The sequence below is a fragment of the Ylistrum balloti genome, unplaced genomic scaffold, assembly GCF_031769215.1.
Source record: "Ylistrum balloti isolate Yb309-2 unplaced genomic scaffold, AGI_CSIRO_Ybal_v1 Utg369622, whole genome shotgun sequence".
Classification (NCBI taxonomy): domain Eukaryota; kingdom Metazoa; phylum Mollusca; class Bivalvia; order Pectinida; family Pectinidae; genus Ylistrum; species Ylistrum balloti.
In genome coordinates this window covers 979,749-1,005,584 of record NW_026781892.1, presented here as the reverse complement: position 1 = coordinate 1,005,584, position 25,836 = coordinate 979,749, and the positions used below count along the sequence as shown (strand labels likewise).

General features: G+C 37.5%; 3 protein-coding genes across 6 annotated transcripts in view; 1 reads left to right on the top strand and 2 right to left on the bottom strand.

The window, feature by feature from the left end:
* The window catches only part of LOC132549731 (DENN domain-containing protein 1B-like), a 48,293-nt gene extending 47,533 nt beyond the window's left edge, over positions 1–760 (bottom strand). For all 4 annotated transcript variants that reach the window (XM_060213689.1, XM_060213712.1, XM_060213704.1 and 1 more), the window contains exon 1: positions 621–760. In XM_060213689.1, coding sequence (XP_060069672.1) covers positions 621–637 — 17 coding nt within the window. In that variant the 5' untranslated portion in view covers positions 638–760. The remainder of the gene's footprint in view (positions 1–620) is intronic.
* Positions 761–838: 78 nt separating this feature from the next.
* LOC132549914 (uncharacterized) lies at positions 839–4,633 on the top strand. Its single transcript, XM_060213899.1, has 4 exons — positions 839–914; positions 1,452–1,941; positions 3,635–3,736; positions 4,000–4,633. The coding sequence occupies exons 2-4, from the start codon at positions 1,552–1,554 to the stop codon at positions 4,093–4,095; spliced, it is 588 nt and encodes a 195-aa protein (XP_060069882.1). The 5' UTR covers positions 839–914; positions 1,452–1,551; the 3' UTR covers positions 4,096–4,633.
* A 73-nt stretch (positions 4,634–4,706) lies between these two features.
* On the bottom strand, positions 4,707–24,156 carry LOC132550117 (cell surface hyaluronidase-like). The gene is given in 28 exon segments (XM_060214138.1): positions 4,707–4,796; positions 5,123–5,232; positions 5,777–5,882; positions 6,323–6,394; positions 6,601–6,757; positions 7,313–7,483; positions 7,581–7,783; positions 8,835–9,050; positions 9,935–10,133; positions 14,445–14,582; positions 14,929–14,964; positions 15,359–15,419; positions 15,869–16,000; positions 17,059–17,194; positions 17,464–17,533; positions 18,226–18,356; positions 18,780–18,916; positions 19,345–19,417; positions 19,971–20,143; positions 20,283–20,387; positions 20,535–20,750; positions 20,920–21,129; positions 21,835–21,949; positions 22,283–22,452; positions 22,666–22,885; positions 23,302–23,462; positions 23,897–24,024; positions 24,131–24,156. Coding segments are annotated over 28 exon segments (3,762 nt in total).
* Between the last annotated feature and the right edge of the window lie 1,680 nt (positions 24,157–25,836).

Below are 25,836 nucleotides of genomic sequence, written 5' to 3'. Positions count from 1 at the left end.
GTTTGTATATTAGTAGCAAACAGTCCTACAACACAGTAATAAGATCGATATAACAGATCAAATCAACAGGTCCATCCTAAAATCAACTTACGATTTTAATCAATGCGGTACAACTCTTCCTTTTTAATTACTTCTAATTATGATAAGACCCATTTAAGCATACACCGTATTTATGTTTAAGTACATTAAACTGTATGTATGCTTAGGTACATTAAAGGTATCTATGTCTATGGGTACATTATACTGTATATGTCGTATTTCAGTCTGCTCGATAATAACAAAGCTACCGCATTTTTAGGCTTTGTCTCTTTTCATGATAGAACAGAATTGTCTGTAAGAGGAACATTTGATCTGATCTTATCATATCATTGGCTTTTACTACCAGCCGACACATTCGTACGATATCAGAGTTTAAAATCGCCAGGTGCGATATGTACCCACACACCAGCTGGCTATTACTTCTGATCACCGACAGTCTGACATTTGTCACCGATGTAAAAATGGCATGTTCTGCAAGAGTGCGGATAGCGCCTCCAGATATGACATTTAGAAAAGGGGTGTTGACAAGTCGGAAAATCATCCTCTTGTGAGTAATTTGGAGTGAAATCAACAATAGATACCTGATTCTAGAACCCATATTTCCATATATAGGTTCTAACACATATTCTTGAATCCCCGCCTCGTCCAATTAACGTCATGTTCCGCCATAAATACTTGATTCCTTCTTTGCTTTATTTCTGTGTGACAGGAAGTAACGTTGCGTCGGCCATTTTGTCACTCGTTCTTACTCGTGACTGTTTGATATCTTAGACAAACGGGGAGAGATGTTCCGAAAGAGTGTTTTTGCTCCGACCCGGAGACGAGTTGCAATAGTCGAGTGAAGGTGACAGCATTGGACAAATCAGGCAACATCCGTATGTGTTTATCAACAAACAATACACGAAAGTTGATGTAATACTAATGATAATTATGATTTCGTCAGTTAATAATCAATGTATAGATCCTTCTTCACAAATGCTAGATGGATCTTGATAAAGTTTATTTGTAAGTTCCCTTAGCCAATGTACACTGCAAAGTTACACATTGTACATGGTCAGTTTTGAGATAGATAAAATAAAAACATGCTGATGGAGGGTCGTATTAGATTTTGGCAAAGTAAGCTGCTTATTTAGGCCTTATTACACAGTGGTGCATAACCTATACTTATTGCTCTGTTTGTGTATGTCTGAAACACTATAACTTATAAGAAGATGTGTCAGATACTAGATCCTTGCACTTCAAAGGTCAAGTTTTCAAACTTAGTGTTGATCAAGCGTCATCATCACTTTGTAACCACTCATAGTTGATGGATGAAACTTTATAGTTGTTATCTACTATTATGAGAAGGTTAGTAAAGTATTTGGTCTGAAACCTAGATTTAAGCAAACTAAATATTGATCTTTATCTTCCAGTACTCGTATGAGAATGAGTTGGCCACATGCTGAACTCGAAGTCCATCCTAGTGAGAGTTAGCTTTAAGTCTGAAGATATTTGCTGGAACTCATCATCACCATGACCAAATCCTTGCATACAGTCTGTGCCAGTTTCAGAAATATTTCCGGTGTTACCAACATATTTTCTTTTAATCAAACATATTTAGGTCATGAAAGGCATGTTACCATCAAGAACCTAATCAACACTTTTGTACCAGTTAATTGGCACAGGGTGCATAGAGGTGACATCATTTGGTATCACCGAAACCACAGTATTCCTATCAACACGGTAGAAGTTGTTCATGGACACAGACATGAAGAGTTGACCAAATATCATATCCGATACTTCAGCACTGCATCAGCTTCATCAGAAGAATATGACAACATGGACTGGGAGAAAAAGGTAGATTACAGAAGATTATCTCCCAAGGAACAGAAAATTCATGACTGCCACAAGAGAGCTGTAATGGTAAGATTTTATAATTCATTAAATTGTCTTTCACCATTAGTAACGTTTCACCTCAGTTTCTGTGCTTTATTCAAGTGTATCCTTATTCCTGTTTTTGTTAACATGTAAACTCGTTTCCTTTACTTGTGTTTTATCTAACTATATCCTCAGTTCCTGTTTCCATGTTATAAGTCCCCCGCTAGGAACCAAAGGGGACTATAGTTTGACATTGGATATATCCGCCCTGTCATATTTCTGTTTTTCCACTATCTTGTCCAGCCCCTATCTTCAACACAATTAATCATTGGAACTTTATATTTGGGATATGTGTTCATCATGTTACTTTGACCTTTGACCTAGCTCCTACACTTCTAGTCACTTTAACTTCATATATGCTGTATGGGTTTACTTTGGTAGGGTGGGGATGGGGGGACTGTAATTGGACAAAATATCTTGTTCAAGTGTATCTTAAGTTCCTGTGTTCAGGTTATTGTTTAAGTGTGTCCTCAGTTTCTTCATTCATGTCATAACATTAGCTCACATATGGACCCAAGGGCCCACTGAATAACTGAGTAGAATCTGTCCAAATTTTGTTAGAAACATCCATTTGGGAAGGGGAACAGATTTTGTAATAAGGGTGGGTATAGGTTTCCCGAGATCTGAGAGATGGGGCCCAAAAGATGAAATTGGGCAAGTTCTTCAAAATCCTACTCCTCCTGTAGGAATGATTGCATTTAGCCAAACTTCAGTCATAAGCATCTTTGGGTGAATAGGGATCAATTTGTGTAAACGATGGGTCTTGGTCCCCTTGGGCAGGGCCCAAAAAAGGATATATAAATGGCAGGCCTCTGCCCTTTTGGGAGGTGTGTGACCCAATTTGGGAAATGGAGCAAATTCTTCAAAATCCCTTTTCCTCTGTAGGAATGTCAAGATATCTGTACCAGTTTGGTCTGAAGCCTTTTTTAGTGAAAAGAAATCAATTTTGTATAAATGGTTGTTTGTGGCCCCCTCAGGCAGGAGGCACAATGTCAAATTTGGGAAATTGAACCATTTCTTAAAAACCCTTTTTGCCTTTGTATGAATGCTTTATAAGCTTCTGTCCTAATTTGACCTTAAAATCCTTTGAAGAAGAGGTTTCAGTTTTGCATAAATGGTGGGTCTTTGTCACCTGAGAGACCAGGGTATGGCCCAATACTGAAAATAGAACAAATTCTTTAAAATTCATCCTTCATTTTCTGTAGGAATGTGTGGATTATGTCCAAATTACTTTTGTCTGAAGCATTATTGGTCGAAATAAAATCAATTTTGTAAAACGGTGGAGCCAAAAAGTGAAAATAGAGCAAGTTCTTTAAAATACTTCTCCTTCCGCAGGACTGAATTGATTCTGTCCCTATTTGGTTGGAAACATCCTTGAGTGAAGGGAATCAATTTTGTATATACAGGTGGTGTGGGCCACCTAGGATGGGAGGGGTGGGGCCTAATAGGACAGAAAGAGCAAATTCTATGAAATCCTTTTTTTTCTGCAGGAATGCATGGATTCTGTCCCAATTTGGTCTGAAGTTTCATAGGAAATGAAACAAGTGTATGATGCAATATACTTAGTTATTTGGACATATTTGATTCTAGATTTGTGTTGAAAGCTACCATTCCTCTTCAATGTATTTCTTGCAAATCATTTAATATTCAAATTGTTCTTGTAAGCGATTTTTTCCAGGAGCAAGAAGAGCTTTACCAAGACCCTTATGCTGACAAATGGGTGATGACCCGGTACGCCCACCTAAAGAGAGGCAAATGTTGTGGCAGTGCATGCCGACATGTAAGTCACATCAGATATGACCATGATAAAATATATCACATGGCAGAGAGATATTAACGGTGGGTTATGAAACAGGTGGTTTGTTCTATCTTTGAAATGTCAGTATATGTACTTGTATTTTTTCACAACACGCAATTTGATACCGATTAATGAGTGTTCCCATCAGAGCTTTCTTTACGAATGTAACTGTATTTGATTATTCTTTTATGGCATTTTCATAGTCTAAGTGTTTTCATTTGTATGTTTTCCTTCATGTATTTCAGTGTCCCTATCAACATAGAAAGGTTACTGATGATACCAAAGAGATGATATGTAATTCGGCGTTCTATGTCAAAAGGGGAGATTTTCAAGATACGTGATAACCAGTGCTTAAGGTGAATGGTTTTCTTCTTGACAGAAATTGTGATACTTGTGCTGAAGATACGAATATCCATAACTGTGATAATTGTATATATGACTAAATATTTGCCAATGCACCATGTCATTTGAAATGGTTATTTTTCATGATGTGTTACTTTTATGTAACAAGATTTGAGGTTACTGCTTTTTGACTTTATATATCAGAAATAATTTTACTACTTCGAAGATGTGTCATTGCCTCTCTAGTCTTTTTGTTGAATGTGAGTCCGAAGTTTTTGTTGTAACTATAGTGCAGTATATTTTTTAGTATAATAAAACCAGACAATAAAAAGCCAAAAAAGAGGATGTCCATGTTTAAATGTTTTATTTTGTACTTTTGCTATAAATTGCTGATGATTGTTAGCTCACAAGGAAATGACAGGCCAGGGAATGTCCATGACAGCAAATGGTCACTAAAAAATAAATTAAATCGTTATGCCTTTGATGGGAATGATCGTCCTGAGGAATGTTGTTGAACATAGAACTGACCAGAATGAATAATCCCTACATATTTTTCTTTTGTTTCATCCATTCATCTGTAAAACAAAATGATCTTATTAAAAGATAATCTTTAGACCAGACCATACATAGCACGTTTTTTTGCACTCTTAATTTGACGTGCTGTAATGCCTGAAACATAAACCACTGCTGCCAGAACAAGCTGTATGATAAACATGATTATTTCAATTTTCTTATTGTGAATTTTCCATTTCTGAATAACAACTTCCCTGCATTTCAACTTGGATTACAGTTGTAAATTAGAAATAGCCTTATGCATTAGATACTTATATACATAAATTTCTTGTTATATTGGATTATACAAAGGGAGCAAAATTGATGACAAACTTGTGAAATTGAATAACTAGCAAGCCTGTGAGTGGATATGTCACTGATATTAAGTATACTGACATACTATCTATTTCTGAACTACGAATGTGCTTACTGTTTACAAATAATTATGCAGGTAGTCAACAGAACTGCCTTTACCTTAGTGGTACAGTCCATCTCCTCACTGCTGGGCCCCACACAGGGGGCACCTCCATTTCTTGGTATGGGGTTGTCACAAGTCCGCGTCCTGAACCTCACCATCGCATTACCTGTTAACGGTATCATGACATTGAATGAAATATCGTGGTCATGTTATGGCTGGGTGTTCTCTGAACACCAACATTTTTAGCAATAAGAAGAAGTTCATGGAAAAGTGGCAAGTCAAATTATGCATTGTTTCATGTAGGCTGTCTTTTTTTCCTTTTTGAATTTTTACTTGTGGTTTACCTTTGTTAAACATAATACATTTCTTCATGTTTGGTGAATGCTGACTTTAAAACATTGAAACGTTTTAAAAAGAAAAGGCGACCCTGAACAATAGAGTAATGCATGGTACAACTGTTTCGCACTTTTACTTTGTGTTGTACTGTAGTGTCTGAAATTGCTGTGAATGTACCTGTGTGTCACTAATGTCACATATTTATGATTATTTTTTTAACAAAAGTTAGATTTTATAAAATCTCTTCACATCTGACAACTTAACAAATTATACTGAAAAAAATAAATAGATTGTTGATGTTAGTTATTAAAGAGCTATCAGATGCTTAGTCACATCATCTAACTTGAGGTAGTCAATTGCAACTTAAAACGTACCAGCGCAGGCTGGCACCTTACATGCAGACCACTGAGCCCAGTCGCTGTATCCTCCATCCATAGGCATACGACTGGTAAATGGAATCTGGGCACCCGCTCCCCAGCCCTTTAAAACAAAATATCAGGTGATCACATGTTAAAAATAGCATGTATATTTAGATACAAATTTTAAAAAATAGACGGACAAAAGCCTTAAAAAATAATGAGATCATGATTTGTTTTGTATATAAAAATGCTTGCTTATCAAAATCTGATGCTATATATAAGGTTTAATAGTGAAGTGAAGTGGAGGGATTACAAAGGAAGAGAAAGTGCTGAGCTAAAAGGATAGAGTGGTGCTATTTGCTGACATCACAAGCCTTAAAAGTGTCTGTCTTTATAAACAACACTCCTGACACTTCTAGTTTCATGTTTTGTATTTGACAAGATTTCATATTTACAATAGATATCACAGAAGCCACCTGGCATTTTAAAACAATTTTCGCACATGCTATGAATAATTCCGAATATTACTTCCGCAATATGTACCATAGTAGATTTTTATACCTGTTCAGGGGCGGCATATGCTGTGTCAAATGAGAGACTTTCATCTACCTTTGCTGCTGGTGGAGCAGTTACCTAAAACATAATGATATGACTTCAATATTACTGAACATAGATACCTTCAACTGAGTAGTCAACCATAGAAAACTGTACCTGCTTTCAGAACTTCAGCATACCAAGCATGCCTATGGGACTAGTGTGTTGAATACTGTACCTTTACCTTAACAAAAACTACTAAAATCCAATTTGTGCAATATTTTTTTACAAATTATGCAACTCACCTTAGGTGGAGTGGGGGTGTCCCGTGCACTGCAGTCACCGTCATTCCGATTTCCTCCTGTTACGTACACATAGAAGTGCACACACTTGCCTCCTACACATGTGTCTGTGTCACCGTCCACAACTGGCTCGAATGACCTCAACATCAGATATAGCATCCTGACACAATAAGACAGAACCATAAGTCAGCATGTAGTTGACGCAGTCCACTTTAAAGACGCATAAAGCACTAGATCATACAGGACATCTATTCTGCAACTGATGCTGTCATGTTTACACTAGCGATTTCATTTGTTATAGTAAATAAGTTTATGAATTATGAAAATTCATAAAATTGTCGTTATTACTGGCATAGATTCAGCGGAACGTTAACGCCAGAAAACAAAAGATTGAACAACAGAATGTTGCAATTTCAACAGTTTGAATAAATTTTCAATAAATGTTGCAGGATAGGTAAAAATACATGGATAATGTTTTAAAATATAATCTGCATTACGTCTCAAGAAAAAAAGATAGTGGTGGTGAACCACTTTGTCTTTCTTCACCCTCAACATGTATTCTCTATGTAAAACCTATTGTATACATCGGAATATGCACGAAATCAAGGGTAAATGTATGGATGTTAACATGTGAGTGCAAAGATATGTAACTTCTATGACCTTACAAAACAGGAAATACTTTGTCATATTCACATAAATGAATTGAGAACATTACCCAGTGGTTTGGTTGTGGTAGTACTTGGCGCCCTCTGTGTCTTGATCTATATCATCAATACTGTTCACTTCTGTCCAGTCGTCCATCGATGGTGCTCGTGTAGGATAGTAAGACTTGAGTGAGAAGGTTGCATCCAGGGGAAGACACAGCCCCACGCGGACAGGATAGTCCCTTAAAACGCCAAGATAAACATAAATCACACAGATACATAACAATTCATGGGGGTGATATTTCATCTCTCAGCTGGATGCCGGTAAAGGGTACTCACTTCTCGATCCCGTAGGCCCTGATGAGAAATTCGGCGGGCACAACGTCTGTCCAGTGGAGCGAGTAGCTGAATTGTCCTCCAGTTATCAGTGTAAAATGCTTCACTTTGGAACCATCGATCTTTCGAGGACTATCAGGAATATCATCCCTAGACACAAACGGAACGCTGCCGAGGTCACCAGTTGATCGTGGGATTATCTGCATCTGTCATGAAGTAAAATTTAGAATTATTCTACCATGTTGGACTTTCTCCAAATAAAAGGGTACAGCAAGTCAAAGTGACATATTTCCTATCATAAATAGGGCTAACCATACTCTCAGATTTTAAAACCTCCACGTAGCCATTTGTCAGACTTGGACCATCTGAAACTTGTTATATGAGGCCTAGAACTACAGAACCTCGAATCATGTTGAATATAGTATAGAACTACTGAACCACACATCATGTTGAATAAGGTATAGAACTACTGATCCACACATCATGTTGAATAAGGTATAGAACTACTGAACCACACATCATGTTGAATAAGGTTTAAAACTACAGAACTACACATCATGGTGAATAAGGTATAGAACTACAAAACTACACATCCTGTTGAATATAGTATAGAACTACAGAACCACACATCATGTTGAATAAGGTATAGAACTACTGATCCACACATCATGTTGAATAAGGTATAGAACTACAGAACCACACATCATGTTGAATAAGGTACAGAACTACTGAACCACACATCATGTTGAATAAGGTATAGAACTACTGAACCACACATCATGTTGAATAAGGTATAGAACTACTGAACCACACATCATGTTGAATAAGGTATAGAACTACAGAACCACACATCATGTTGAATATAGTATAGAACTACAGAACCACACATCATGTTGAATAAGGTATAGAACTACAGAACCACACATCATGTTGAATATAGTATAGAACTACAGAACCACACATCATGTTGAATAAGGTATAGAACTACAGAACCACACATCATGTTGAATAAGGTATAGAACTACAGAACCACACATCATGTTGAATAAGGTATAGAACTACAGAACCACACATCATGTTGAATAAGGTTTAGAACTACAGAACCAAACATCATGTTGAATAAGGAATTGAACTACTGAGCCACACTTAACGATGAAAAAATCCCAGTCGTTTACTGAGTCTGCCTACACATGTCGTGCTAAAGACTTCTTTTTGTCTGTAAAACGAATGTTTGATACAGAAATAATGTTAAGATACCTTCGAGTACTTGAAGGGACATATTGCCAGATTCCAGTTCTGTCTAACAGTGCAATCAGATGTTGTCACAAACGGATCAGGTCTGACTACAGAACTGCCAGGAACTGTTGTAACAGAACCATCGGCATCACGGAATACAGCTGCTAAGTCACCATCCAGATCGCTAAAGCCTGCCACGCTACTGTTACCGTCGTATACCCTGTTACCTGTGGTTTCCTGTGGAAATATAAAACAAATTCACTTCAAAACCTTGGTCCGTACACCTTGGTTCCTCAAAACCTTGGTCCGTACACCTTGGTTCCGGGGTTTCCTGTGGAAATATAAACAAATTCACTTCAAAACCTTGGTCCGTACACCTTGGTTCCTCAAAACCTTGGTCCGTACACCTTGGTTCCTCAAAACCTTGGTCCGTACACCTTGGTTCCGTGGTTACCTGTGGAAATATAAAACAAATTCACTTCAAAACCTTGGTCCGTACACCTTGGTTCCTCAAAACCTTGGTCTTTACACCTTGGTTCCGTGGTTTCCTGTGGAAATATAAACAAATTCACTTGAAAGCCTTGGTCTTTACACCTCGGTTCCATGGTGTCCTGTGAACAAATTGGATTGCTTGAAGAGCTTGGTTTCGCTTCGCATCAAATAGCCAGAGTTGTGGAAAGCCAAGGTTACATTGTACCCATCGATGCGGGTATGCTTGTCTTCCAACCTTGCCGGCAACGTGGTACTTACAGCTGGTGTCTTACACGAAGATACAAGGTGTCTCATGAAGAGGCTGCCGGTAAATCTTTAAGCATTTTTCGTTATTTTTGCAAACGTTGTTACCGCAAGCATGTAACAGAAAACAATGCTTCATGAGTGTTGCTTTTAAGGCTCACTCACATGAGATCCTGGTCGTAATGGCGTGCGATTGCCTTTAGGGACGTATTGATACAGAAATACTTATAACCTTGTTGATATTTACTGAAATATGGTTACCGTTACAGATATCTGCTGACTTAGCTCGACATGTTTTGCTACAAGTATCGATACAAGACCATGATCAACAATGACCGTTGTCACAAGCCTGAGAGACATGTTCGATTTACGGTCAACTGAGATACATGCAGTAAACTTACACCATCCAGGAATCCAAAGTGAATGTCCTTGGTTGCACTTGTAGAGGAACTGAAAAACTTATTATTTCTATGGAAGCCAAGTGCCCCTGCTTTCCTGTACTGGTTGGAGGTAAACCCATGGAAGAATGTACTTGATACAAACACGGGACCATCATAGAAAACAAAACCCTGCATCGGCTCATTGCTGAGAAAAACAGACAGAACAGTGTTAACTTTCTGGATTTTACTTCGGCTAACAACTGTTTTATCAAACAGGTTGTATCGTATAGAAATATATTAGACATTATATAATATACAGAAATCTACTAGAGGTTATATTGATCAGAGGTGAGAGTTGTAAGGATTGTATTATACATAAATCGACTGGAATTTGTGTTATGTACAGAATTTCGTAGATAGAAATATACTAACAGCGGTATCATATAGAAATCTGCTAATGACTGTATGATACAGAGATCTACTGACGACTATATTATACAGAGATCTCTACTGACGACTGTATTATACAGGGATCTACTGACGACTGTATTATACAGAGATCTACTGACGACTGTATTATACAGAGATCTACTGACGACTGTATTATACAGAGATCTACTGACGACTGTATTATACAGAGATATACTGACGACTGTATTATACAAAGATCTACTGACGACTGTATTATACAAAGATCTACTGACGACTGTATGATACAGAGATCTACTGACGACTGTATTATACAGAGATATACTGACGACTGTATTATACAGAGATATACTGACGACTGTATTATACAGAGATCTACTGACGACTGTATTATACAGAGATATACTGACGACTGTATTATACAGAGATCTACTGACGACTGTATTATACAGAGATATACTGACGACTGTATTATACAGGGATCTACTGACGACTGTATTATACAGAGATATACTGACGACTGTATTATACAGAGATATACTGACGACTGTATTATACAGAGATCTACTGACGACTATATTATACAGAGATCTACTGACGACTGTATTATACAGAGATCTACTGACGACTGTATTATACAGAGATCTACTGACGACTATATTATACAGAGATCTACTGACGACTGTATTATACAGATATCTACTGACGACTGTATTATACAGAGATCTACTGACGACTGTATCATACAGAGATCTACTGACGACTGTATCATACAGAGATCTACTGACGACTATATTATACAGAGATCTACTGACGACTATATTATACAGAGATCTACTGACGACTGTATTATACAGAGATCTACTGACGACTGTATTATACAGAGATCTACTGACAGAGATCTACTGACGACTGTATTATACAGAGATCTACTGACGACTGTATTATACAGAGATCTACTGACGAATGTATTATACAGAGATCGACTGTATTATACAGAGATCTGCTGACGACTGTATTATACAGAGATCTACTGACGACTGTATTATACAGAGATCTCCTGACGACTGCATTCTACAGAGATCTACTGACGACTGTATTATAGAGATCTACTGACGACTGTATCATACAGAGATCTACTGACGACTGTATTATACAGAGATCTACTGACGACTGTATTATACAGAGATCTACTGACGACTGTATTATACAGAGATCTACTGACGACTGTATTATACAGACTGACGACTATTATACAGAGACCTACTGACGACTGTATTATACAGAGACCTACTGACGACTGTATCATACAGAGATCTACTGACGACTGTATTATACAGATATCTACTGACGACCGTACTATACAGAGATCTACTGACGACTGTATTATACAGAGATCTACTGACGACTGTATTATACAGAGATCTACTGACGACTGTATTATACAGAGATATACTGACGACTGTATTATACAGAGATCTACTGACGACTGTATTATACAGAGATCTACTGACGACTGTATTATACAGAGATCTCTACTGACGACTGTATTATACAGAGATCTACTGACGACTGTATTATACAGAGATTTACCTGACGCCTGTATTATACAGAGATCTACTGACGACTGTATTATACAGGGATCTACTGACGACTGTATTATACAGAGATCTACTGACGACTGTATTATACAGAGATCTACTGACGACTGTATTATACAGAGACCTACTGACGACTGTATCATACAGAGATCTCTACTGACGACTATATTATACAGAGATCTACTGACGACTGTATTATACAGAGATCTACTGACGACTGTATTATACAGAGATCTACTGACGACTGTATTATACAGAGATCTACTGACGACCGTATTATACAGAGATCTACTGACGACTGTATTATACAGAGATCTACTGACGACTGTATTATACAGAGATCTCCTGACGACTGCATTCTACAGAGATCTACTGACGAATGTATTATACAGAGACCTACTGACGACTGTATTATACAGAGACCTACTGACGACTGTATTATACAGAGATCTACTGACGACTGTATTATACAGAGATCTACTGACGACTGTATTATACAGAGATCTACTGACGACTGTATTATACAGAGATCTACTGACGACTGTATTATACAGAGATCTCTACTGACGACTGTATTATACAGAGATCTACTGACGACTGTATTATACAGAGATCTACTGACGACTGTATTATACAGAGATCTACTATTATACAGAGATGACGACTGTATTATACAGAGATCTACTGACGACAGTACTATACAGAGATCTACTGACGACTGTATTATACAGAGATCTACTGACGACTGTATTATACAGAGATCTACTGACGACTGTATCATACAGAGATTTACTGACGACTGTATTATACAGAGATCTACTGACGAGTGTATTATACAGAGATCTACTGACGACCGTATTATACAGATATCTACTGACGACTGTATTATAGAGATATACTGACGACCGTATTATACAGAGATCTACTGACGACTGTATTATACAGAGATCTACTGACGACTGTATTATACAGAGATCTACTGACGACTGTATCATACAGAGATCTACTGACGACTGTATTATACAGAGATCTACTGACGACTGTATTATACAGAGATCTACTGACGACTGTATTATACAGAGATCTACTGACGACTGTATTATACAGAGATCTACTGACGACTGTATCATACAGAGATCTACTGACGACTGTATTATACAGAGATCTACTGACGACTGTATTATACAGAGATCTACTGACGACTGTATTATACAGAGATCTACTGACGACTGTATTATACAGAGATCTACTGACGACTGTATTATACAGAGATCTACTGACGACTGTATTATACAGAGATCTACTGACGACTGTATTATACAGAGATCTACTGACGACTGTATTATACAGAGATCTACTGACGACTGTATTATACAGAGATCTACTGACGACTGTATTATACAGAGATCTACTACTGTATTATACAGAGATCTATACGACTGTATATACAGAGATCTACTGACGACTGTATTATACAGAGATCTACTGACGACTATATTATACAGAGATCTACTGACGACTGTATTATACAGAGATCTACTGACGACTGTATTATACAGAGATCTACTGACGACAGTATTATACAGAGATCTCTACTGACGACTGTATTATACAGAGATCTACTGACGACTGTATCATACAGAGATCTACTGACGACTGTATTATACAGAGATCTACTGACGACCGTACTATACAGAGATCTACTGACGACTGTATTATACAGAGATCTACTGACGACTGTATTATACAGAGATCTACTGACGACTGTATTATACAGAGATCTACTGACGACTGTATTATACAGAGATCTACTGACGACTGTATTATACAGAGATCTACTGACGACTGTATTATACAGAGATCTACTGACGACTATATTATACAGAGATCTACTGACGACTGTATTGTACTGAGATCTACTGACGACTGTATTGTACTGAGATCTACTGACGACTGTATGATACAGAGATCTACTGACGACTGTATTATACAGAGATCTACTGACGACTGTATTATACAGAGATCTACTGACGACTATATTATACAGAGATCTACTGACGACTGTATTGTACAGAGATCTACTGACGACTGTATTATACAGAGATCTACTGACGACTGTATTATACAGAGATCTACTGACGACTGTATGATACAGAGATCTACTGACGACTGTATTATACAGAGATCTACTGACGACTGTATTATACAGAGATCTACTGACGACTGTATCATACAGAGATCTACTGACGACTGTATTATACAGAGATCTACTGACGACTGTATTGTACTGAGATCTACTGACGACTGTATTGTACTGAGATCTACTGACGACTGTATTGTACTGAGATCTACTGGGGGTAAAAGCATAGCGAAAGTCCGCTAGAAATTGACTAATCTATGTATTAAATGACCACATTCTGTTATTTAGCCTTTGATAATTCATAACGAGCAATCTTATAAGACTGATGTTTTTTTAGGATACTTACAAATTCCACTGATAGGGTAATGATCTATTGAACATGACGAAGGATTTATCCAAACCCCTTGCTTTCATTGGATCTCCAACATTCTTCGTCTGTCCAAGTATAACACTTTTCTCCATGAACTGTTGCTGTTGCGTACCCCTGTGTTGGAAAAACGTCTTATAAGCCCTTGTTTTACAGATCTTAGTATCTCAAGTTTCTCCAAAATCCTGTTGCTGTGGCGTACCCCTGTATTTGTTGACAGATCTCTCCAAGTATCACACTTTTCTCTATGAAGTGTTGCTGTGGCGTACCCCTATATCGGTGTACCAATCTTCTCAAAAATCTTGGTGTTAAAGTTTTCTCAATGACTTGTAACTAAAAGCGTCTCACTAACCTTTGTGTTCTATATCTCTTTTTGTATATAAAGATTTATTTCAGTATTCATGCTAACACACACCAACCAAGAAGAAAATATTAATGTATAAGATAAAGAATAACAATTTACCTGGCAAAGGTGATTCCTCTTGTGGCATCCGCCAATCTAAACCAGTAAAAATGTGTCAAATGCAATATCAAAACAACCAGGTGACATGTGTCAGATACAAACGATACCAGACGACACGTGTCACATCAAGTGCAACTGTAAGAATAGGAGCAGAAGTTTTGTTTCAGATGAGATACGGTTTAAACACATCCAGAGATGACTGAACCAATAATTTCGATAATTTCGTTGAAATCGAAACGAAATAAAACTATGAAAGCAGATGATAAATTGAACACTTGAAGAAAACAAAAACTCAAAAGAACAAAACAAAAAATACAAAATTAAAATAAAAACAAAACAAAGAAAACCCCCAATAAACAAAAACAAAAACATCGGAAATGCCAATACGTTTCTTGGTAACATAACGTCATAAGTTTTAGGTAACACTTACGAAGTTCTACGGAATACCAAGTAACCGCCACGAGCCCAAACATTGTTTCGGTTTTTAAACGCTGTAAAAATAACATTTCTTCGTAAATGTACGTTTACAATAAAACTGTGAGTAGTTCTTAGAATGGCCAACATTTCTAGATTATCATACAAAAGATACGTAAGTTAATATCATCTTACAAACCAAATTTTGATCTAGATACTGTAGAGTCAAACAATGGTTTAACTGTATCATACAGCTGTTTCGTCCTTCTAGGATAAGGACCTAAATTTCGGATGACTAAGAAACGACTGAAGAAAAAGGATATTGCGCGAAATTTGGTAAGTACCTTTATTCTAAATATCGATTAATTTTGTATTAAAAAAAAATAGATCGACATTTTAAGCACGCCAAGACCATGTCTTTCAATTATATACATCTGTGTTTATATGTTTGAGTAATAAAGAATTTAAACCTAACTTTGTTTCTTCTCATTAACAGATTGGCACATTGATTTTATCTCGTACATACATGTTAAACGGTCTATGATCGCGGGTTTGTCGGCAGATTTTGGGTCCAAGGGATCGACTTTCGGCGAATAACGATTACTGGTGATCCAGATATCGCCTGTTGATGGCTCAATTTGGAAATCAATGAAGAGACCTGCCTGTAAAATAGGTTGAAAATTGAAAATATCGTGCTGAAATGAAACAAGGTGGAAACTAGAAGACAATCAATTATACATCTATCACCTAACTCTACAATGTATCATCATGTTTATCCATGATACAACTTATTCATCAATTATTTTTAATCTACACGAGGCGGTGTATCTGGATATATCTGGATTTACTATTAAAATTACTACCTTGCTTTATGCAAATTTCTTTATCAAATATTCGACCTTTAAAATATTTAAACAAGACATGTTTGAGAAACCCTATGCTCCCAAAGGTAAGCCATTCATGAAAGCTGAGTAAACACGAGGACTACGGATACATGGAAGATGGGAGTGAACATATGTAGTACAATCAAATTAAAGGTCGTTAGGAAAGAATGTGATAAATAGGAAAGGGTATAAGACACTGATTGGAGAGTAAGGGATAAACTCTACTAAGCGAAACGAAACTAAAACATACTTGTACACTTAAGTCCGCAATACGAAATGTGGACATGTTTTGCCCTGATTCCAAATTACGATAATTTTTATAATTGAAGTCCCTAGCTGTGGAAAATAATCACGGATTTTGACCAGAATTAAACCCATTTGAGATCTCAATAATGTAAAGCAATATACTAAATTTGGTTCCAATATAAACAAGAAAACTACTGGAAATAAGGAAATTATCTATGTTCCGGATTTTATAGTCATGTTGACCAATATTGAAATCGTCTGAGATATTATTGATATAAAACAATACTCAAAATTAAGTCCAGATCTAACTGTAGAAATTAAAATTATCTGGCGGAAATCTTTATTTTAACGTTTTAAAACTATTATAAATGTTGACGGATCTTGACCAATATCAAATTCTTCCCTAACACAGGCAAACAGACAGATAGACGGACAGACCAATATGCCTTCGATAAAGGAAACATAACTATTATAAGTGTGATTTACGGTGATGGTCAAAATTACAAATTATAAAATAACTTGGTATGGTATTGAAGTTATAAGCCAAATAATGAAATTAACTCAGAAACACGAAACCTCTCTGTACTTAACTTATTGGAGTGGGCGGCGTTATTACTGCATTCGGTGATGGCGGTATATCGTGCCTCCTGGTATTGCATGAAGCCTTTGTCAGCTGAAGGACCCGTCGGAGTGTCGGGATAAATAAACCAATATCCAATATCCTGCATAGACCAATATCCTTTATAAATAACACATTGGTTTATACCAGACCTAACATTTATCTTAGAAACTAATTAAGCTTAGAAAAATACTTTTGTAAATTCATAAGCGACAGCTTGTTGTTTCATCATGCCTCATATTAACGAGTATTGCGTTAAACAGGCCAATATCATGATAACACTAAATATTATGAAAGCAATAGTAAACGTGTAAATTGGGCTGTCTTGAGAAAGTGTTTCGAAACTTGTGGACATATTTGATATGACGTTACCTCGCTCCCAGCCGCGACATTGTTTCGCAGGATTGTGTTTGGATTGGTTATCCAAAATGTCGTCGGACGACTGAAAATAAAGGTACGACAAGATGTTTGTAAGAATAACGATAGAATATTTCATTGTCTATTGTGCATTATGATAGTTTGTAATTATGTTTAAGACTCGTGTCTATATCAAGCATTTACATAAATAACTGACAAACATTATACAGCCAGAAACGGCTTGATTGCGATGTGATATGATATTTCATCAAAGAAACATTTTGAAACCCAAAACAAACAAAGAATACAAATATCTTTAGTAAATATCACACCGAAACCATTTGGCATGTAACGTTCATCAGATGTGGCATATTTCATATTATCATCCAGCTTAGTTGACATGATAGATATACACCGGACTGAGAGAGTATACTCTCTCAGGAACATAAGGGTTATACAACATACAACACAACAACTAAGTGACCGTTTGATGTTCCCTGTCACTACACTAGTTCTTTCTTCGACGCACCTACATCGCGGATGACGTAGACGAAGCTTGCAAAGCATACCTGGTCTTATCAGTATCAAGACACTTTGTGCTAGCTTTGACTTTCCTGATATATAAATTCATTGATCATGCAAATTTGAAAGACATTATTGCTTACTGCTCGTCTGTGTAACCCTTCCATTTCAGTAACAACAGACTCTACGCTACCCTTGGCCATGTTGAAGAGTATATTTATATACACCATACTTATAAACAGACACGTAACATACCTATCTGAGGAGATGAGGGTGGCCTTCCTGGTACTGACCCCAAGATTCCCGTCCAATACAGTCCGTCTTTCACCTCCATCCTCAAGGAAGTAACAGTGACCTAGCGATTCATAACCAACGTTGTCCATCACCTACAAATTAAGATAGATGCAAGAATTTATCAAACCGTATAACTCTGTGTTTATAAAGAAACATCGTATTTATTGTGTTTAATCAGTTCCCACCTTTGGCCACCACGTCCTCCCTAGATGACCCACGTAAAACCACGATCGATGGTTTGGATAAGCGTTTAGTAATGTAACGAGATTTGGAAAATTGGTATAATTTTCTTTCGTAAAGTACCACTTGTCATCGCCAGTGTCATTATTTAAGCAGATGATGTATCAAGGTTAAAGAATAATCCATGACCCTGACTGCTTATTAGGATTTATGAAGTTATCGAAAGCCTGGGCAACCGTTTGACGTGTTTGTGCTGTAATGACTGTTTAGATCTGGAGCCAGACCTGCTAAAACACTCCAGATCCTTTGAAGCAACATAATGTGAAATAGAGTACCGTGAGTCCGTGTGTTCCGTGTACTGTGATACACCTGGCGAAGGATGAGTGTATTGAGTTTTCACGCAAATACGGTGGATTAGGGTACTCGTCACCGTCAACATCATAACACATATGAAAATGGAGGGGATAGTGACCTGAAAACGAGGGAGATCCAAATTATCACCTGTCTACATATCAGCACCGTACATAGGTTAGTCAGAGACAAGTTCTACCTGCGTATTGAAATTAGTGCGCGTATCGTCTTGATGACTCGATTTGTTAACATATCTTTATGCTTATTTGAGAAAATATATAAAAATTTCAAAGACTAACCTAGAAGAAAATGACTAACCCAAATATGTCTTCTTGTCCGAGACATACATAGATCTGTCTGATTATCCGATACTAACCAGACCTGTCTGATTGTCTGAGACTTAGCAAGATCTATTTGTTTGACCGATACTTACATATATCTACCTGTTTGTCCGAGACTAAACAAAACTTGTCTACTTGTCCGAGACAAATATAGATCTGTCTGATCGTCCGAGAATTAGCCAGATCTACCTGCTTGTCCGAGACTTACCCAAATCTGTCTGCTTGCCCATGTGATAAAGTTCTACTCCTTCAATATGTACATCCTTGAAACCTCTGATTACCTGGATATGAATTTGACAAAGTTAGAACATTGCAGTAGGGACACCTTTTCTGTTCCTGGTCGAGGATTTGGAAAAGCCTAAATACTTGAGTATGTCAAAAGGAATTCAAGTCGGACTATATCTGCTACAAGTCGGTTCAAGTAGTTATTGTGAGTCCTGTCAATATTGAAATTATGAAATTGCTTAAATTTTAATTTTCTTTTTTTCTCCCCAATACTTTTTCATATCGACCAACTTGGAACTTCCCCAGTCGACTCCTAGGTTTCAACAATTTAGGCCCTTTAGATCACTGTCGAGTCCAAGAAAGACAAACAGCTGTATGAGACAGTTCAACTTCTAACTTGACTATGATAAAATCCTATTCACGTCTGTATCGTTTGCAGCATTTTAGGTTTCGGTATCTAAGTGATGTCTGCGTTTTAGCACTTTTGCATGTTGTGTAACCAAGGGAAGCTAAAAGAGCAAATAATAAAGTACTGCAGTATAGTGTGTGTGCACTAGAGGAGTTCAGGTTGGGCATAAGATATGGAATATATGATATGTTATATCATACCTTGATGTGCCCACCAAAAGTGTCGTATTTGTAGGTATCACAGTTCTCATTTTCAGCAGGACAGAAGCTATCCATAGCGCCCTCTATGAGAATGTTACGTGACAGCAGCGCCACCTCTCCTCTCATGTCAACATTGAAATCAATATCCCCATAATGCATGTATCTTGGAAATACTGTAACAAAATGTGATTGGTAAATATATTACAGTGTTAGGTTGCAACGATAAAACGGACGCCGCCCAAAATTTCATCAATGTTTTCTACAATATACTGATGATTTTGGAAAACCGTTAAAACTTGATGAAATTCTTACATTTTACTTTGACCTGTGTCCCCGTGCATTGATCACAGCTAACAACTGTTGCTTCCTCAGCCTTTTCTAAACTAAAATCTGTTGATGTCAGCAAAACTTTGTCACCTGAAATTATACAAAAACATCGGTGACATTCGCCATGTAAATATTGTTCGGTAAAAAGAAATGTCACGTTCAAAAAATGAAAGCAAACTTTGTAACAAGTACTGACGTCATTATTCATTTTTTCCCAAATCAATGATGAAAACAAACCTTCCTTCCAAGATGTGACGTCATCAACCACATCTAAAACATGGAACTGTGCTGATTCCTGGATTACCCGGAAGTCGATAGCGTGAGAAATACGAGTTCCGGTGATGGTACAGCTCTCCGCCAACATGACGAGGCCGTTAACTTTGACACTAGCCTCTGCTTTCTGGTAGTGATACTCTACGGGAGTCAGTGTCTCTGTTGTAGAGCTGGGGTCACCTGGTGTCACAATGAAATTCACAAATAATGAAATGATAAAATAATAAACAGATAAACAAACGAATAACATCAATACAAGTTGAAGTTATGCAGCAAACACCGAAGAGTGTATAAAGCCTTAAAACTTACATTATCGTTAGATATCAAATTCTTGTAAGGAATATTTTACCTTTGATGAAGGCCATGGCGAAGGCGTCATGCATCTTAACATTCCTTATTTGACCTTGACCACTAGCAATGCCAGCCACTGTCTCAATGGTGTCATATACTGAGGACAGGTCGTCTACCTGTGGGTCCGAGACCAAAGTCTGTTGAACTGCTAACATGACCACCTTCCCATCGGGAATACCTAAAGACGATATGAAGACCAGATTTTATACTACTTGGAGGTATTTTTTCATATGAATCAGGCAGTGCCTGGAAAGAGCGAAGCATATATGTACCAAAGAAATTCTGCTGATGAAATGTCCAAGAAAAAACAACACACATAGAAATGTTGGATAAATGTTAGTACTTTAAGAAAAAATAAGTCGAACGAGAATAGAAAAACGAAAATTGTTAAAGTTAAAGTACTTTTCATTAACATTAATTTCGGGTAGTGCAGACAACCTATGTTTCAAGCCTTTCCACTGGTGGTAGATATTTTCTTTGACGTGTGAAATGTTTCACATATGGTAACAGTATAGAGCTTCCCATGTACCCCTCCGGCACCCAAAACGGTCCTTTTCCATTAGCTTAAGTAACATGATCGTGCACTGACGGGAGAACAAACATGTTTCAGGAAGCAACATTAGACGATTAAAATTTTGTCAGGGAAAACTTTAAAAAAAACTTCGGTATGTAATGGTGAGGTCTCAAATCAAAGGGAGGCAGAATATGGCTGCCTTGTATCTACAGAAGGGAACATCTCGTGACAAAGTGAGGTTATTATTAGTACGTTTAACTGAACAGAGAGTCTTACAAGGTAAGGACATCGTTATTAGGTACTAACTGGGTGGAAAGTCAAACAACAAGGAAGACTGTAAACATGATAAATTGGAACTTCGTAACATACTTGGTAACCACTTTTGGAGGTATTGAATACCCATCTGTACATCTGCCTGGTTCGATCCAGTTGTAGCCACCACAGCCGTCTTGTATCGGCTACCGTCTGTATTGAAAGCATACATTCCTAATCCTTTCCTGTCTCTTCTGTTAGGCTGTAGAGTTGAAAATATTCAAGAAAATTACAAAAAAGTACTAGTGAGAGCTACATTGGTCACTGTAGTGACAGAATCCAAATTGTTGTTATATATCCAGACAACACCAATATTATAATGCATATGGATATCATATTGGATAGAAAGAAAATACGTACAACAGTAAACCTAGAAGGATGCAACACGCATGGAATCGAAGGAGGATTTTGATAGGTTAATTGGAAGGCAGACTAAAAATCCGAAATGGCGAGATTTAGTTATATGAAGTTCGCTATAAAGTCACAAATCAGAGAGAGGGCAATTGTTATATAAACAATGGGCCGTCAGACTCACGAAATCCAAGTGTGTGTACAGAAGTCCGTTGCCTGCCTCCAGACGTGGTAATGTCTTTGTCAGCTTTGTCCATGCAAGCTTCTTCCTGCCATGAATCTCTAATGTACCTCCTGCATCAACGCCAATAAATTTCTGACCGAAATTCGGCAAGGAATATTCTTTTCGTTTGCCTGAAAACACAAGATATGTCTTTCAGATGATAGGATTACCAAACTCTAACTGGATTAAGATGTAATTTTCCCTGTCAGATATGTATCTACATTTGTGTTATTTCATTGACGCATTTCATTTGATCGTGTATTTAACAACTCTCACTGAAGAAACCAAGACGCTAAACTAATGACTGAAGACACGAGGTATACACATGTAGAAATGTCATGTACCCGTCAAGGTGATGCGAGCGTTTGCATGAAATGGACAAGTCTCTGAGCCAATCAGGAATGCTCCTTTTACATGAATGTAGTTCGTAAATACGTGAAAATCTCCTTTCGGACTCCAGACGAGGCTAGCGCCAGCCTCAATCACAATGCCAAACATGGCCGGAGGAGACACGTCCAGAAGCACGTGCCCGGAAATTGTCACTGTATCGCCGGCCATTGGAAGCTGCAACAAATTGTAGAGTTCTGAACATGTCTGTAATTTCTAAGATTTTAGTGATATCATTTTTGCTCGTAAGCAACACTATCGACAGACAATAAACACGAATCTCACAGAAGCTACAGGAAACAACAATACTAACAATCAGCTGTACTAGAAACTACATGAAACACTGACGAATACTGCAACAGTAAACAGACGGGTATTAAGGAATTTTATGAATAACACATATAGAATGAAAATGACAGGACAGAATACTAAAAAGTAAAAACAACCACAAAACTCAAAGGAATATACTGAAAAAAGAGTTTAATCACGAATACAGGACGGAATACTGGCATGAGAAGAACCCCAAAAACCATCAGCAATTTTGGCAATACATAATTTTCAGGAAAGACGGACAAGAGGAGTGTTTTACTCACTGTGTTGGTAGGCCATGTACTAGGGTCGCTCCATCTCGATAACGTGTTGTTGTCGTGCGGGCACACGGCCAGAACCGAAGTCACAGACAGCATACCAGTCAGGACAAAGTAATAAAGGGTTCCAACCAACCACATGGTAACTGAAAACCTAAACATCTGCACTGTAACATATCATCTCATTTACATATATGTGAAAGAGCGTTTAATTTTACGGAAACTGACATTGGCTATTGCAATATATTTGAGTTTCAAAATTGAACTCTTTTTGTCATAAATTAACACTGGATATCATGATATCTACAATCTTGGTTAACAATTTCTTTATCAGACGAAAATGTTGCAGTTACCTCTAATCAATGACTATAAAAAAAGACACACACATGAATCCGTGTGAAAGACCCTGGGCCAGAGATTCAACCTTACAACATGTAGGCTGGTACAAGCTGCTTTCTAATAACTGGGACGAACAGAATGTCTTTTCCAATCACTCATTGGAACCTGGGTTTAGCAAACTTCTGCTACGGCAGCAGAACGACGTTGGTAACAAATTAGTTCTCTGTGGTACAACATGGATGCGATGATGAGGTATATTTACCTTGGTTGGATGTTGTATTGCGTACTTGCTTCTTGGACTGGGGATAGGATATTCGTCCAGAACTGGAGAGTGGATACCGATTTCCAGGATGTTTGGAATTGCGTCCGGGCACAAACACGTATCTACACCTATGTTGTAGAAGAGATACTGACCCAAACTTTATACCAAAGTGTGGTAGTATTTATCATGGAGTATCGTGTAATACTCGGTTCAGTGATTCGGACACTTTGGTACCTTGCGCCCAGAGGGAGTTTGGCCATCTCGTATAAACAAGGATTTGTAGTCATTACTGGTTTATTTGTATAATCGTCCCTTATAGATTATTTAATTGATTTGACGATTTATCAATGCTTCAATGATCAACCTTGCCCGATCAACATCTTACCCCGCAGTCAGCTTACCTTTGACCGCTGTGCCGAGGACATGGACATCAGCGGCAGTATATACATACAAATCCAACATACCTTAAGTAGAAATTTTGTCCATAAAGTAGGTCGGTCGTGTGTGTTTTCTCAATAATCTGAATCCCATGACCAATCACTGACATGCATTGCCAAAGTTTGTCTGCTTTCATAGATACATCGTCTTGGTGATCGGCAGGAGAACGGTGACCGTTCGGCGTATCTCAGGCGACCGTAAATTCCATTTTGGTGGAAGCGGTGGGATTCGAGTGGGGCTAGTCTTTAAGCGACACCGTTGTTACGACCATAGCGGCGTTGTCCTACTGATGATGAGAAGAGGAACCTACAATAGCTACGGGAAAATCTTCGTTGACTAATTGCGTGACAGGATTGTTTATGAATATGGGCAATCTTATTGTCTAGTTCAACCGCTATGTTGTCCAAGTACCGTAGCCACGTATTAGATGGATTGCGGTTAATGTTACAAACCGATGATTATTCGTTTGGCCAAAACTTTTCTTAACGTCTACCCTATATCCTAATTCGGTACAAAATTGAAGAGCTCGTCAAAATAAGGCAGGTTTTTTATAGACAAAATTTTGTTAACAAGAATTGCAGCTCCAACATGGAATACATATTCTTTTGACTTCTTGTCTGAATCGAGAGACAAAACGTGCAAGCACGTTCACATGTGATTTACCGGAGCATGAACATGGTCGTCAAGAGTGGTGAGGTCGACACACTACACTTAATCTACTAGATAGCACCTTAAGGATGTAAACACCTAAGCCACTTAAACTTTGAGAATTTGTATTTATTTTCATTTTTGAGTTTGTTGTGTTAACGAGATCAATATTTCAGAGTAAGGCTATGCCAGACGAACGTGGGCGTCAACAGCCTGAAGACAGATGACTTTCTCATCACATTTACCATCTTGTTTTTATTTAATTTGCATTCACATTCGGCTGTATACATGTATATTACTTACACGTGAATAGATTTCACTTTTACTGTCAGGGTCACGTCTTTACACAAAAGCCAGTCACCCAACACCAGTAAACCATTATAACAACAACAACAACAACAGAACAACAACAACAACAACAACAACAACAACAACAACAACAACAACAACAACAACAACAAAAACTGAATCTAACCTATATTGTAATGACTCACCTACACTTAAACAGAAAAGAAAAGTCAAACTTCAGCAATAATGTTTTTTTTTCATCCTTTCGAGATCGGCACAATAAGAAACTTTGGAGTGTGTATGGTTTGAAAAAAAGTTTTCCCTATTTTTAGTAGATAAAATATACTGTCGAATTTGATAGATTGTGTAACAGGTGACAAAGCACCTTTCAACTCAAAAGAACCAAGGAGCAAAGGCGGCGACTACAGGGAACTGAATCGAATTAAATGTCAGAGACTAGATGGGGGAGATAAAATAACTCAACCATCGCTGTATCGCTGGTAAATCAGAAACATGTTCATACTACATTTAAAAATGATTTGTCAAAAATTGACAAATGCTGAAAG

Excerpts from the sequence above, each read along its gene's own strand:
- LOC132549914 (XM_060213899.1), top strand. The coding sequence starts at position 1,552 with ATGACCAAATCCTTGCATACAGTCTGTGCCAGTTTCAGAAATATTTCC. Across the intron at positions 1,942-3,634 it reads GCCACAAGAGAGCTGTAATG|GAGCAAGAAGAGCTTTACCA; the intron begins GTAAGATTTTAT and ends GATTTTTTCCAG. Across the intron at positions 3,737-3,999 it reads GTGGCAGTGCATGCCGACAT|TGTCCCTATCAACATAGAAA; the intron begins GTAAGTCACATC and ends CATGTATTTCAG.